The following is a 15,919-nucleotide window of genomic DNA, read 5'->3' on the forward strand; positions in this document are numbered from 1 at the left end:
AAAGTGGGTCATTATGCGACGGCTTGCCGTTCTTCCAACATCCAAACAGTGGAAGAGGAAGACGGAGCCGAAGCTTAGTTGGGTTCAGTGGTGGGTGAAGTGACGTCAGATAAGTGGCAGATCACAGTCAAGATCGAGGGTACTGACCAAGTGTTCAAGATTGACACTGGAGCCGACGTGACTGTCATCCCGGACAACCTAGTTCCGAGTTCAAAACGCCCGCTAGAAAAAGCAGGATAGAAACTCTTTGGTCCTGGAGAGCTGAAATGATTGTTGTAGGCAGGTTCAAAGGCAAGATCACCTATAAGCAAACGACTGCAATCCAAGATGTGTTCATAGTGAAAGGGTTAGAGGAACCACTTCTGGGTATGCCTGCCATAACTGCCCTGAAACTCGTAGAGAGAGTCAGCTACGTAACAGAAACACTCGAGACAAGCAGCAAGAGGCAGTACCCAAAGCTGTTCTCTGGACTTGGGAAAATGAAAGAAACGTATACAATTCGACTAAAGGACAATGTAGTTCCGTATGCAGTGACAGCACTGAGACGTGTTCCACTTCCTTTTCAAAAGAAGGTAGAGGAGGAGCTTAGGCGACTGCAAGACCAGGAAGTGATTCGACCAGTCAACACTCCAACTGACTGCTGTGCTCCCATCGTTGTGGTGCCTAAAGCAAATAATGATGCAGAGAGGATCTGTTTAGACATTACCAGACTCAACGAGAGTATCAAGAGAGAGAACTATCCTCTTCTGTCTACAGATCAACTCCTCGCACAGTTAGAGGAGGCAACAGTATTCACTAAACTGGACTGCAACAGCGGTTTCTATCAAGTTCCACTGGAGAAAAGAGTTGACGACCTTCATTACACCAATCGGACGTTTTTGTTTCCAACGTCTGCCCATCGGAATCTCGGCAGGGAGCCAGGTTTTTCATCGAATCATGTCGTAGCTGATGTCAGACATTCCAGGGGTCATATTCGACATAGATGATGTGTTGGTGTACGGACGCAATCAAGTAGAGCACGACCAACGTCTGAAGCAAGTACTTGAAAAGCTGGTGTCACACTGAATGACAAGTGTGCTTTCAGCCAAACAAGCATCAAGTTCCTTGGACATGTGATCTCCAAGGATGGTGTCCAGATGGATCTGGACAAGGTGGAGGCTATCAGGAACATGCCTCGACCCTGAACTACAACGTGCTTTGGGACTGGTGAACTTCGTCCAAAAGTTCTCCCCTAATATGGCAGAAGAGACCAGACCTCTACGTGATCTACCGAAAAAGAAAATTCAGTGGACATGGGGAGACGCACAGGAGAGAGCGTTTCAACGACTGAAAGAGCAGCTGACCTCACCACCAGTGCTGGCTCACTACAGCACATCCTTGCCTACCAAAGTGTCAGCTGATGCTTCGTCATACGGGCTGGGAGCGGTCCTTCTCCAGGAAAGAGACGGTGAATGGCAACCCGTATTCTTTGCTTCGAAGTCCATGACGTCCACCGAGCAGCGCTACGCCCAGGTGGAAAAGGAGGCATTAGCGTCTACGTGGGCCTGCGAGAAGTTTGCTGACTTCTTTATTGGTCTTCCCTCATTCACCATAGAGACAGACCACAGGCCGTTTCTTGCGCTCCTCAAGTCAAAACAGCTAGACGAGCTTTCGCCACGGATTCAACGGTTCCGTATGAGGCTGATGCGGTACCGGTATGACGTGATCTACACAGCCGGTAAGGATCTGACAACTGCTGACGCCTTATCCCGTGCTCCAGTCGGATCTCCCCAGACGTCAGACTTACAGCTTGACAGTGTTGTAGCAGCATACGTCAAATCTGTGGTAGAAGGATTTCCAGCGTCAAAGCAGCGCATGGATGAAATCAGGGCCAAACGGCAGAACGATATAATTTGCTGGTGAAAAGTGAAAGACTACTGCAACAAAGGATAGCCTGATGTAAACAAAGTTGAACCAGACCTTAAGCCTTTACACACAGTGAGAGACGACCTGACGGTACAACAAGGACTGTTGTTATTCAGGGACCGTCTTTTCATTCCAGAAGAGATGAGGTAGGACATTCTCAGCAAAATCCACGGAGGTCACCAGGGCATTGTAAAGTGCAGAGTGCTGGCAAGGTCGTCAGACATAAAAGTCATGGTAGACGAATGTGCAACTTGCGTGAAGGAGCGCAAACCACCACTAGAACCATTGCAACCCACACCAGTGCCAGATTAATCATGGCAGAAAGTGGGTGTCGACTTGATGGACTGGCGTGGAAACGACTACTTTGTGGTTGTGGACTATTTCTCAAGGTACATAGAAATGGCACTACTACGTTCGACCACCAGTGAAACTGTCATCCAACACCTGAAGCAGCCACCAGACCAGACAACAACACTTCCTCCTGATGCGGGACGCCCAGGACATCACGGGGAGGACGGTGGTTTTCCTGATCCGTCCTCAGAACAAAGGGAGACAGATTCTCCGTCTGAGGGATTGCCCAGCGAACGGCCTGTGACCACGAGAAGCGGTCGCGTGGTCAAGCGGCCTCACGGTTCTTGCATTTCGACAATAGAACACGGTTTTCAATGACGTCATAACATTACATCCCCCTTACTTAAAGCCTTTTTTTTTTTAGAAAACAAAGCAAACTAGCTCTTCAATGTAACTATGACTATGACTTTCATAAATGAAAACTTCAACAAAAGAAGATATTCCTGTGCTTCTTCCGCACTAATTAAACATAACCACAAGTCACAGATCAAGAATGTTAGGCCGCTTGACCACGCTGTGAGTAAGATGTTGCTAGGGATTCGGGGAGAATCATGGCAGAATAAAAGCACGCTAACCCTCCATGGTGCCTGTGTTTACTTCATTTATACCAGTTTGTTTATATTCATGTGACCGTCCAACACGACGAGAACACGACAGCTGGAGCCTAATTGACATATATATTTAACTTTGGGACAAACAGAAATTATAATATATTTCCATTTGTTGTGCAATTTTCTTATCCAAATCAGTTTTCCGACATATACTTCCTAACAAATGGTACGCCTAGTCCTCCCTTTGTAGTCGTTCGAACGGCTAATTAATCCAAAAACAAAGATACTGCCCACGTTCCAAAATTCAGAATAAAAAAACCAAGAAAGGTATGTTGTTGGAACATTTGTTATTGACAAAACAATACGTAACAGTCACAAATAATTATATCGACCCAACGGTCCTTTAAGTGCACAGAAAAACAATTAGTAGACGAATCTTAGCTTGACGGAATGTTCGGCCGCTTGCTAGGACGACACAAGCAGGGGTGTTCCTGCTTGGAGTGTATTTACAAAACCAGAAGCCTATCACAATAGAAGCAGCTTACCACTATAACCAGCAGTCGACACGCGATGATACATTTGCCCTTTGACCTTTCCTTGGGAATCTTCGTTTCTAAAAATAGAATACGGGATTGTGGGAAAGCTGTTCAATGGCACTCATGCACTATATTCGATTTTCAATACACGACTCAAAATCTTTGGGATAAATCAAAAAGAAAAAATATACAAGTATATAGAGTTAAGAAAACAAGAAAAAGTTGAAAAAATTAGAAAACATTTTATGCAAAAAACTTGCCAGATCTACCAGCAACGTTGTGTACCAACCCGCCACGAACGCTCTTGACCTAAACCTGTGAAAACAAATACTTGAACTGCAACCACCATATCTTCCACGTGCCTGCCGGGGTTATCGAACGAGCATTTGTCGACTAGTCGGTTCCCCGTTTGTATTTGGGCAATTCCAAAAACAATGCTCACCTAAGCCTGAAATTCAAAATGGAATTGACGGCTTTTTCACCGTACATATGCCATGAGAGATGTTTATAGTTACTCATACTATTCATCGTTTGCCTCTTATTCACTCCCCTTGCATGCCGCCATTTTGTTTTTGATGCCATTTGGGAACGCGCCGTGTGAAGTCAATTTATGACAACTTTTAAGAATGTCATCGCGTGTGCTAGTTTTCATTGTTTTGGTTTTGAAAATTAGTCAAAGTTGCTAGAGAAGCCTTAAACTATCGTTTGATCTGTTTTTCAAATATCTAATGATAATACTTTTTGAGATATATTCGAAACATTTTCCACCCCAAAATGGTGCCACGTCAGTGACGTTTTGGGTATAAAAACTTTTTGCGGCGATGAACCGATCGGTTGATTTATTTCTATTTTTAAGTTTTATTAGTTTTTTAATTGAGGAGTCCAACCATGTGATTTATGTTTGTTTGTCCCCATTTTGTTGTGCACAAAGTGCGTCACTGACGTGGCACTGTTTTGTAACGTCAGTGGCACTTTGGTTCCATGTGTACTTGTAACTGGTAGATTTTAACAAATTTCTTTGTGATATTCTTTTATTTTTTAACTCAGGTAAACACAGTTGTTACTGGAGAAAGCTGAGCACAAAAAGGAGATCATTTGGCCTTTATTTTTAATATTTAGTGCAATTAAACCGAGTGATTTGTAGGAGATATGATCCCCCAAAAATTATCAAAACGCTTTTATAAATGTTTCAGGTAATTGATCATCTGAAGTAATATTATATCATTGGAAAGGTAAAACATTTAACTGGTTAACCTTTCAGAGATGACTTCATAAGGTTGCTATGTCATAAATGACGAGGAATCAAACTAGGTCACTTTTGAACTATGCTTCAAAACGGGGTCAAGCACCATGAACAACTCCACTTCTGTGCAAGAGTGTAGCTAGGTAATGACGCAAAGGAAATTTCTACAAAGGTGAAGAAAGTTACATAAATCAAACTGCTTCATATTCTACAATCTTACAAAATAAAACGGAAATCAAAACTGGGGAAAAAAGGAACAACTCTGAATAGCCAAAAAGACTTCCGGGAACTCTTCAAACAAGACGAATGTAGCTGCTGTATCAAAACTTACAAAACTAAGATTAAACGTGTCTGACTTAAACTTTCATATAGAACAGTCCGCAGAATTCTACACAATGACCTTCAGTTTGAAAAGTTGGCCGCAAATTGGATGCCTTATAAGCTGACAGGAAAACAGAAGAAGCAACAGGTTCCTTTTGCACGCGATCCGCTCAACCGTTTTGAACGAAGTACACCCAAACTTGTGATGAATGTAGTCCCTGATAATGAGACTTTGGTTTCCTTCTATATTATTGCCAGAAAACACAAGCGCGATTTGACCACAATGACGTGACGCACCAAATTTGTATGCAAGGTTTTCAAAGTAGAACGGTGCTATTCGCTGTATTTTGCGATCACCAAGGTCCTGTTGCTGTCGATATTCTGTCTGCTAACAGAACTGTCACTGTCACATACTGCGCAGAAAACTTATTACCCAAACTTACTCACGAGTTCAGCAGTCAACGACTAAACTGCGAAACCCAGACTTCCCTTCTCTTCCAGGACAATGCCAGTCTCCACACAATAAGGGCCGTAACTCCATTCCTTAAAGTCTAAATAATCCCATCTTTGCCTCACACACTCTACAGGCCTGATTTTACTCCTTGTGATTTCTGGTTATTCCCTCTATGAAAACAAGACTTTGTGTCAAGACATTTTATTGTTTCCAACACTTCAAAAAAGGTGACAAATCTGAGCTTAAAACCAACCCCAAATAAGCTATGTTAAGGCGTCTACTTCGCTCAGGCACTTGTGACTTTGCATCGATGTAGGAGGAGAGTATTTCTAATGGCTACTGTTTTTGAGCCAGATACGCCAGTCTCCGCGAAAATCACATTTGATCATTTTGTTTGGATCGTATATACCTCGTAGCGCTAATTCTCAAGCAACAATGTTGGAGTTTAGTTATGTACAGATTTACAATTAACGTGCAGGGCCGGACCAAATGAGTTGTAAGGGGAGGGTTCCTCCTTTTTTGGGGGGGCAAATCAGCGAAGTGGCGAAGCCACAAGCGTGCAGGCGCGCGAACTAAGGGGGTCCGGGGGCATGCTCCCCCGGAACATTTTTGAAAAACGGTTAAAATCTGTGCAATCTGGTGCATTCTGGGCCTTGTTTTGAGGGTTAAGAGCAGCATTGTTTTGGTGCTAAAACTAGTAAAAAAAAAACAAACACTCAAAGCAAGGTACATGCTTTTTTCAGGGGTGGGGTTCCGGAACCCCTGGAACCCCCCCCTGGGTCCGGCCCTGACGTGATATTCTCGACTAACACCAACAATAAATAAAGTGGAATAGTGTGTTGCACATTTAGGATCTTGTCAAATGTACTTACTCATTTGTTTTACGTGAGTGTATATATAATGGTTGTTAAATTGCCGGGAAGAAAGACAGCCAAGAACGTCAAAATAATGACTGCTCAACAAAAAAACCCGAGTGACCTTGACCGGTGACCTTGAGAAGTGACCTTGACACGGAATACTTTAAATATGTTTGACTGGAGGTGTATGTTTCATTAATGTGTATCAATATATGTACAAAATGTCCAATTCAAATCATTAGTATTTAGATGGGCAATCATGGTGTCGGTAGACCAACGGGCGGACCAACGTACAGACGGACGGAGAGACAAAGAGCCGAATAGTGGTTCAACAATGGCTGAGAAGATCAATAATCAGTTAAAAATCGTCCGTGTGAAACTACCTATATTTTAACACACAAAAATATTACTATTGAACATTGAATTCACACGTGCCACGTCAGTGACGCTACATATTAACCGCTTGTGGGAAGGATACATTTTGATATTTGCAATTTTTTTCATAGTTCAGTAAGTATGATATGTCTTGACTATGATCTACCAAAAATCACATGATTTAGTTGCCTAAACTCATAGAATTTTAGAATTTCGCTTGGAGAGTGAAATGCAGGTGGGCATTTTTGCCACGTCAGTGACGTTTTTTCAAAATCAAATTAAGTACCCTTCGGTATTTTTACCTTTACATTTTTCACCTTGGGTAGGAAGGTTGTCATGCTTGGGGAAATCTCTGCACAAATTTGAGTAAATAAAAGCATCATGAATATTGCTTTTATGGCAAATAATGTCTGATTTTTGTGCGAATGCCACCTCAGTGACGCTGGAATTGCCCATCTGTGATTTGTACGTTTTCTTGTCAGTCTCATCATTAAATGTAGTCACGGTGTTACCTTGTTACCTATAGGGCATTACTTTTTCACCAAAGCCGAGGTTGCTAAAAAAAATATAATGGGAAATTCAGTCTGGGGAAATTGTACCCCAACAATCAATCAATATCAATGTGAGGCTTATATCGCGCGTATTCCGTGGGTACAGTTCTAAGTGCAGGGATTTTTTTTTTTAGTTGTAGATTTTTTTAATGCAATTTATATCGCGCACATATTCAAGGCGCAGGGATTTATTTATGCCGTGTGAGATGGAATTTTTTTACACAATACATCACGCATTCACATCGGCCAGCAGATCGCAGCCATTTCGGCGCATATCCTACTTTTCACGGCCTATTATTCCAAGTCACACGGGTATTTTGGTGGACATTTTTATCTATGCCTATACAATTTTGCCAGGAAAGACCCTTTTGTCAATCGTGGGATCTTTAACGTGCACACCCCAATGTAGTGTACACGAAGGGACCTCGGTTTTTCGTCTCATCCGAAAGACTAGCACTTGAACCCACCACCTAGGTTAGGAAAGGGGGGAGAAAATTGCTAACGCCCTGACCCAGGGTCGAACTCGCAACCTCTCGCTTCCGAGCGCATGTGCGTTACCACTCGGCCACCAAGTCCACTACCGCTGGAAGTACTCAATAATTATGCAACTTTTTGATTATTTCGATTCATTACATCATCCAAAACGTTTGGAATGAAGCAAAGAAATAAAATACAAGAATTACGAGTTCAGAAAAAACTAAAAATAAAATTGCCGTCGAAGCGAATCGAACCCGGGACCATAAAAGTAAGGACTAGCGCACCATCAATCGGGCACTCTACCAACTGAGCTATTTTGTCGCACTGTAGACGAGGGAGATTTTAACTTCAAATAATTATTACACTTGAGTTCTCGAGCTTGGCGACGACTCAGTGACTCAGTGACTCGAGTTTCCGAGTCTCTCCGTTCGTATTTGTGTACTGTTCTCCAAGGGTCTTTCCTGGCAAAATTGTATAGGCATAGATAAAAATGTCCACCAAAATACCCGTGTGACTTGGAATAATAGGCCGTGAAAAGTAGGATATGCGCCGAAATGGCTGCGATCTGCTGGCCGATGTGAATGCGTGATGTATTGTGTAAAAAAAATTCCATCTCACACGGCATAAATAAATCCCTGCGCCTTGAATATGTGCGCGATATAAATTGCATAAAATAAAAATAAAAATAAAAAATAAATCCTTGCGCTTAGAACTGTACCCACGGAATACGCGCGATATAAGCCTCATATTGATTGATTGATTGATCTCATTGTTCGGGGCTAGTTCAGTTACTGACCCAACGCTCCCGGTCACTTCGTATACGTTTGGAAAGCAATATCAAGTAGCGATAATTTCAAGCCCGACATTATGTTACGAAATGCATTGACCAATCGCCGAAAGAAAGTATTTCCCAAAATCCTCTATTCTCGATGACATACGGAGTTATAGTTCGGGAGAACGACGATCTATGGACGGTTCATTATATAAAGGGAAGCAAGCGGTTAACAAGAGGTGAAGCCTTCAAGGCTCACGTAAGAAATCGACTAACAGTAACACAAACTCAATCACTCCGTCACACATACACACACACAGTAAGCATTGGTGACACTGTGCAAGAAAGAGAGACACTAGATCTAGATCTGTCTGTCTGCATGTAGCCTACTTTCTCCCAAGCGCAAGACAAATTCTTCTATGAAAATTGAAGCCAATAAAATTTGAGTTGAGTTGAGTTGAGTTGAGTACAGACACGACTGCCAAATAGTCTCGGCCCGCTCAAAATAACAATGACCGAGACATTCCTTCGCGTGACGTCTAACCCTCTTACGCCATAATGTGACGTCTTCAAATGACGAAATGTTAAAGTTTCTACCACAGACATACACACGCACGCACGCACGCACGCACGCACATACGCACGCACAGACAGACAAAGTTACGATCGCATAGGCTACACTTCGTGAGCCAAAAACGGGCGTCGATAGAGCCAATGAACAGGGATGAGAACTTATAGTATGAATGATAGACATCTGACAAAACCCAATCCAAACTGTGCAGCTTATGGCGCGATATGAGGCCGTTTCTCGGCCACGAAAATCCCTTCATCCATTTATGCCCAACTTTTATTTTTTCACAAATGATGTTTTAAACTATTGGAGTTTGTGTCTTATGAACATACCTGGCAGTATTTTTGAAATAAGAAGAGTACATTTTGATTTTGAGCATAAAATGTTAGCGTCCTTTTTTTAGGAACAGTGGGATCAAGTGGGTAGGGTTTTTTCACTTCATCACAGAACAAAGACACAAGCATGCTTTCTTAGAGTTCTTATTCAATTGTTACAAAGTTAACTGTGATTGCAATAGTAAATGAAATGTAATGTAATTCGTGACATGAAGACATAAACATAAGCTTGCTGCCCCCCCCCCCTACATTGACACACACATACACACACAACCTCCACCGTACTCTCCAAGCTAACTACTGTCATGAACAAACTCTGAATAATGACAAACAATTCACTCAAATGAATTAAACAGTTCCTAAATTAAATTTCTTATGATATTTAAAAAAGAAAGAAACAATAACAGTTGTTATTGTTATTTTGTGTGTGTGTGTGTGCACACAACGATATGAAGATTTAAACCAGACGCATACTTTATTTTGAAATACTTTCAATGTCTCTTTATTTTGAACAGTTGTACTGATCTCAGTAAACGTTTTTACAAGCCAAAATGTGAAGATGTATTTCAACGCAAACAGTCCTTAAGATTGGGATACACCACCTCCCAGCCTTTTCAAAACGCGGGCAACACCAGTATGTGTCTACTGGTTGTTGAACAAGTCTATAAACTTATTGTGCAAGTCCGACGCTGCATTCTTTGCATCTGCTGTACAATATCTCCCCACACTAGATTCTTCTCATTTGACTTTTGTTCGTTCCTCAGTATATTGGTCAATATCTGAAAGCCCCTGCTTTTTGATAGCCAGGGTAGTTACTCCGGGGCGACCAGCGGAAGATGCTTGTCATCCTGGGTGTCCTTAACCCTGGAACGCCTGGTGGTAAAGGCAATCCGAAGGCGCATGGCTCTGAGCTCTCCGTATTGCCTGAGCAAGTTCCATGACTGCTAGATTCTGACATCAACTCAGAAAGCAGATTGAACTGAACTGAGGTGCCGTCTTTTTTCTAAATTCAAGAGCGTGAGGGAGTTTTTGTCCAGTATCCAATAAACACAACCCAGCCTTGAAAGCGTCCCACTAGGCTTTTAGACAGCTCTTTAGACTTCAGTCTCTTTCAGAGGCATCTCTGATTTTCTTTTTGGCTGCAGGAGCTGCATTGGCTGTACCGTTTCCTGGGTTTGTGGTCAGATGATGGCCCTGCTGATGTTGATATTCCTTGTTGAGGCATCCGATTCTGTTCTTATCGAGTATCTGTTTCTGCTTCCCTCTATAGCTACACATAAACAGCCTACAACTGCAAAGAATAATTGCAGGTTGACGGTAACCCCTCGATTACACAGACCCAATACACAAAGGGGATTTTCTTAATGTGAGCGGCAACACCAATTCACATTTGTGTGGAATTTAAAATTCACGTTTGTGTGGAATTTGATATTCACATTTATGTGGACTACTTCAAAGTTATTTCACATGTCTGGAGAGTTCATCCTAAAGTATACTGACCACTTTATAGAGGTTGTTTTTAGTCTGTAGAAAAACTCAGACGTTCATGTAAGAAAGAAGAAAAAAAACAAAAAACTCTTGATCCCACTGTCCATAAAAAGGGACACTTGGTTCAGCGCATACAAAATCAAGAGTAAATAATTTTTGACAAAAATAAGAAAACCGTTTTTGCATTATGGTATAATTAACATTTTCTCTTCATATATGCAAAGTTTTAAAACAAAAAAGTTATGGACTTGCCTTTGAAGCTGACCGTTAATTGTAGGCACCGACACCCCAAAATTAGCAAAATACCGCCTCCATATAAATTAAAAAATTAAAGCACTGAAACTAATTGGTTGTGCATTGTGTTCAGAGCCTATCTAGTCTATTTAAGCAAAGAAATCTAAACTTTCACCTCAATTAAATGTCAGAAGTGAATTTCATTCAGCGTCCCTAAAGAGGGACAGTTGGCTTAAATGGGTTAAAGCTCCTTTGCTCCTACCTTCGGTGGTATCATGTAGTCTGCGTTGTCCCAGATGGTTTGATCTGAAGTGTTGGTGTCGTCCACTCCGTACAGCTTGGTGGTCACTGCACTCTCTACTGGAACAATGTCCTGGTACCCTTTTTTATACCCCATGAAATACCTGAAACGTGACAGTGAATGTAAAAGGGACACTCCTTCTCAGATCTGAACAGGCAAATACAAGGCACAAGTAACAAATATTCCAGAAAAGTCTTCATGTGCACGTGTGACTCTGTCAAATTTGCTTGTTGTTTGTTATTGATGGCCATTGAAGGCATTGAACTCACAGACAAATTGATCAATTTTTAAAGGGGTAGACTTCAGCCTTGAGGAAAAACGGCTTTATTCAGCATAACAAAAGTTTAATCTATTCCTCTTGGCAAAAGTTCAATTCAAGAAAACGTTTTTCACACACACACACACACACACACACACACACGCACGCACGCACGCACGCACACACACACACACACCACACACACACACGCACACACACACACACACACACACACACACGCACGCACGCACGCACGCACACACACACACACACACACCACACACACACACACACACTCACACACACACACACACACACACACACACACATACACACACACACACACACACACACACACACACACACGCGCGCGAATAAAGAAACCCTAAAGAGTTGCACAGTCATGATGAATGCACTAGAAGATTCGCGTGCCTATGAGGAAACTGCTCTTTAACTACAACAACAAATCTTTAGAATCGCAGATAAAGACTGCACCGGAAATCCAAAAACAAAGATACTGTCAACGATCCAAAATTTAGAATAAAAAACAAGAAAGGTAGGTTGTTGGAACGTTTGTTATTGACAAAACAATACATTCACAGATATTTCGACTCAACGGTCTTTTAAGTGGACAGACAAACAAATATTAACACAAAACTTAGCTTGATAGTTCTGTCCGTTTCACGCCCACTCGTCAGGAAGCCGAGCGAATGAATGATTGTATGATGAAATCATTTCATCATACAATGAGTTTTATATCATATAATTTCATCATATATGAGTGATTCTTTTCACCATACAATCATTCATTCGCTCGGCTTCCTGACGAGTGGGTGTGAAACCGATAGAACTATCAAGATAAGTTTTGTGTGAATATTTGTTTGTCTGTCCACTTAAAAGACCGTTGGGTCGAAATATCCGTGAATGTATTGTTTTGTCAATAACAAACGTTCCAACAACCTACCTTTCTTGTTTTTTGACTGCACCGGAAGATTCGCGAAAACTGCGTCTTACAACAAACACACAAACTCGATACAGGGTCATTCTCAGCTCTAGTCATGGTCCAAAAGCGTGACATTCTCACATAGTCATTGACAAATAAAGTTCAAAGAAAATCGTTCAAAACTTCATGTGCAATATAAATAGGGTGTGATCAAACTATAAGTGGACAAAAGCTCAAAGAAACTTGTTGGTTTCCCTTATATGGAGCGGCAAAATACGTAACCGTTCGGTCGAGGCATTGACAACTTGACAGACACGGAAGTTAAACTGCAAGTCTCGCGCTCAATAACCAACCAGTTCTACTGTTGTGAGCATTTCTGGTTCTAGGCTCATGACAGGATAAAATCGTGTTCAAGTAGAATAGTTTAAGGCGTAAGGGTCACCCAGAATTTGGAAAAAAATCGTTTTTCAGATATACTAAATTATGATGTTTGATGTTGCCAAAAGCTAGAAAAATATCTCTATTTTCATGTGCAGTTTACATTTTGTCTCTAGCATACATAGTTTTCTTGCAATAAGTGCTCAAATTAGGTTGGTGGGAATTAAAAATCACTGGCCGAAATATCTAAAATAACAACAATCCTATTTGCGCTGAGCTGCTGGAAAATAATAAGCCTAACCTGTCTCTCTGGTTTACAACAACCGTACAACGACTGCTCCCTACAGTTGACGGCAAGATGGCGGCTTTCGTGCATTGAAAGTGAATTTCGCAGCGAATTATCGAGCCTACTGTGAAAAGAGTCAACTTTTTGAGAAAATCATCATGTTTTATGTGGTGAAAGTTTGCGCGAAATCACAGAGCAGCTACACTGTCTGCATGATCAACTTTTTTAAATATTCACCTATTCCATTGAAACTTTGCACATCAAATGTTCACTGGACTGGCTATAGTTTGTTCTAAAATGAAGCTGATAATCAGAAAAATAGAATTTGTTTGATTGTGTGATATATCATAATAATATATAGAATTATAGTATTCTTTGCTAATGCTACTAAAAGCAAAATTTCCAACAAAACAGAAAGCTTTTAGAACATACTGTAGGTAATGATGCTTTAAATATGAATGCCAATTTATTTTTCAATTGGACACATACTTTTTCCCCAAGAGTGCATTGAAAAATGCTAAAATTAGCATTTTTGCAGGTTTATTTTGCCCATTTTTTTACGAACTAAATAATTTTTTCAGTTGTTCTACTTAATTTAGGCATTCAAACTTGATGTTTTCTGAAAATATAATGATTTTTGAAGAAAACTACCAAATATCAAGCCAATTCATTGATTACAAGTGACTGAATAAAAAAAAAAAACAGTTTTGGTCCGACAATCTGGGTGACCCTTACGCCTTAAAAAAAATGTGTTCATTATTTCATTAATTTTGGTCGAAGCAAAAATGTCTGACACCACGACCTCCTCTGAGATTCATGTTGCAATTACCGGCAAACAAAACTACATATTTAGTAACAAAAGCTGTGTTTGTGTGGCAATAATGTGTACAACTAAAGTGTCCCTGTAAGGAAGATCCAACACATTGTTATTGTGTGCCCATGAGGGGTTATCTGTGCCGGATAATTTGTGACACGATGCCTCGACCGAACAGCATTTTGGGTCAAATTACTGCGTAAACAACGATTTTTTTCAAACGGATATTGTGGTCATAAACAGGCACATAATCTCTTTGCACCTGTACACTTTGTTTGCACTCTTCACTCTTAGTTTACTGGAGATAAACGTCTGTTTTTCGTCAAGAGAGGAATGTCACAAAATGGTGGTTTTCAATCAGCCGATTTTTAGCAAACTAAAATGTCAAACAAATTTGCAATCAAAAAGTAGTGACATTAGGGTTAAAAACATAAACTCTCCCAAAAAAGAAACTTGACATAAGTAAACATTGATTTAAAAAAGAATATGTTAGAGGAAAGCACCAACATTTAGTTTGAAGTGTGGCAGTTACATTGTTGCTAACCACTAAACCACAAAAAGAACATCATTGAACCAAGACTTTACTGGGTAGTCGCTCAGACAGGCAAAAACATCACGGCGCCATGCACGTGATTTTCGTGCAGACAAGATTTTTGCAATCTAATAAAAGGGCAACAACCCAGTAAAGTCTCGGTTCAATGATGCTTTTTTATGGTTTAGTGGTTAGCAACAATGTAACGGACAAACTTCAAACTGAATGTTCGTGCTGTCCTCTAACATATTTGAAAAAAATCAAGGTTTACCTGTGTCAAGTTTCTTTTTTTTGGGAGAGTATATAAATGTATTCCTTGCGACGCAGCATGTAGTTGATTTGATGGAAAATGATGGTTGTAAACCTTTCATGAAGTAGGTCACCCCACTCTGGGACAGTAATCTGAGAATGACCCTACATACAGTCATGTACATAGGTTCGCGAGCCTATGAAAAAAACTGCTTATACTGAATGATGAAATTAGTCTAGCAAAACGTCACACTTAATTTTACAATTGAAAACTGCATTACATATTTTCGAAAACATGCAATGCAAATGGCAGCACAAAATGTATATACCTGTTAAAGGCGAAACGAGAGATCACGAAAAGACAGAGAGACAGACTACTGAGATAGAGAGAGCATTGCATGTCGTTTTCCACATATCACTGAAGTTACTCACCCTGCGATAACCATAGCGACCGCAAACATTAACAGCCAGTAGATCATGGAGAGACAGATGCTGCGGATTCGATTGACTCGCGGTTCTTCGTAAGTGATAACACAATTCGGGATGCAACCGATTTTAGACTTCTCTTCCATTTCAGATTTGGTTGTTTTGTGTGTATTTTCGATGGTTTCGTTTTTGCGTATTAACAGAGATGAGGCTAGCAAACGACAGGACTAGCTTTACTTGCGTAGGAAACGACGTTTAGACGAGGAAGTTAAATGCTCTCCCCAACCTCGCAAACCAAGCTGTGGGAGAAAAATAGGCTCGTTGGTTATATATGCAGCTAAACGATTAGTCACCCGTTAAATGTGCCACCAGGCCAAGGACGAAGGCCATGGGAGAAAAATTACAACCCTGACGGATCCCGGTTAATACGTCAAATTCCTCGGAAATCCAACCCGCGTGATTAATACAACTTCTGGTGTGACTGCCCCTGATCCGCTTGTCATGGTGCGTCTTTTGAATGAAATCCCCATTGTTTGGTGTATGCTGGTAACGTTCACACTCAGTCTCACCGACACACAGACATCGTTGTTGGTCTAGTTCTTTTTAATTTGGTGACGGTAGAGAGAGAGAGGTGAAAACTGTGGGAAAAACAAAAAAACACATATAAGCCCTACAGAATCACAGCTATTAACTTAAACACACATTTCTTA

General features: G+C 41.0%; 1 protein-coding gene across 1 annotated transcript in view; it reads right to left on the minus strand.

The window, feature by feature from the left end:
* Positions 1 to 15,487, minus strand: part of LOC138975813 (P2X purinoceptor 4a-like) — a 39,207-nt gene extending 23,720 nt beyond the window's left edge. Inside the window, exons 1-2 of the mRNA XM_070348575.1 lie at positions 15,216 to 15,487; positions 11,284 to 11,425 (exon numbers count right to left, since the gene is read on the minus strand). Of these exons, the coding sequence (XP_070204676.1) occupies positions 11,284 to 11,425; positions 15,216 to 15,355 (282 nt within the window). The 5' untranslated portion in view covers positions 15,356 to 15,487. The remainder of the gene's footprint in view (positions 1 to 11,283; positions 11,426 to 15,215) is intronic.
* Between the last annotated feature and the right edge of the window lie 432 nt (positions 15,488 to 15,919).

Source organism: Littorina saxatilis, linkage group LG9 (genome assembly GCF_037325665.1).
Source record: "Littorina saxatilis isolate snail1 linkage group LG9, US_GU_Lsax_2.0, whole genome shotgun sequence".
Taxonomy (NCBI): Eukaryota; Metazoa; Mollusca; class Gastropoda; order Littorinimorpha; family Littorinidae; genus Littorina; species Littorina saxatilis.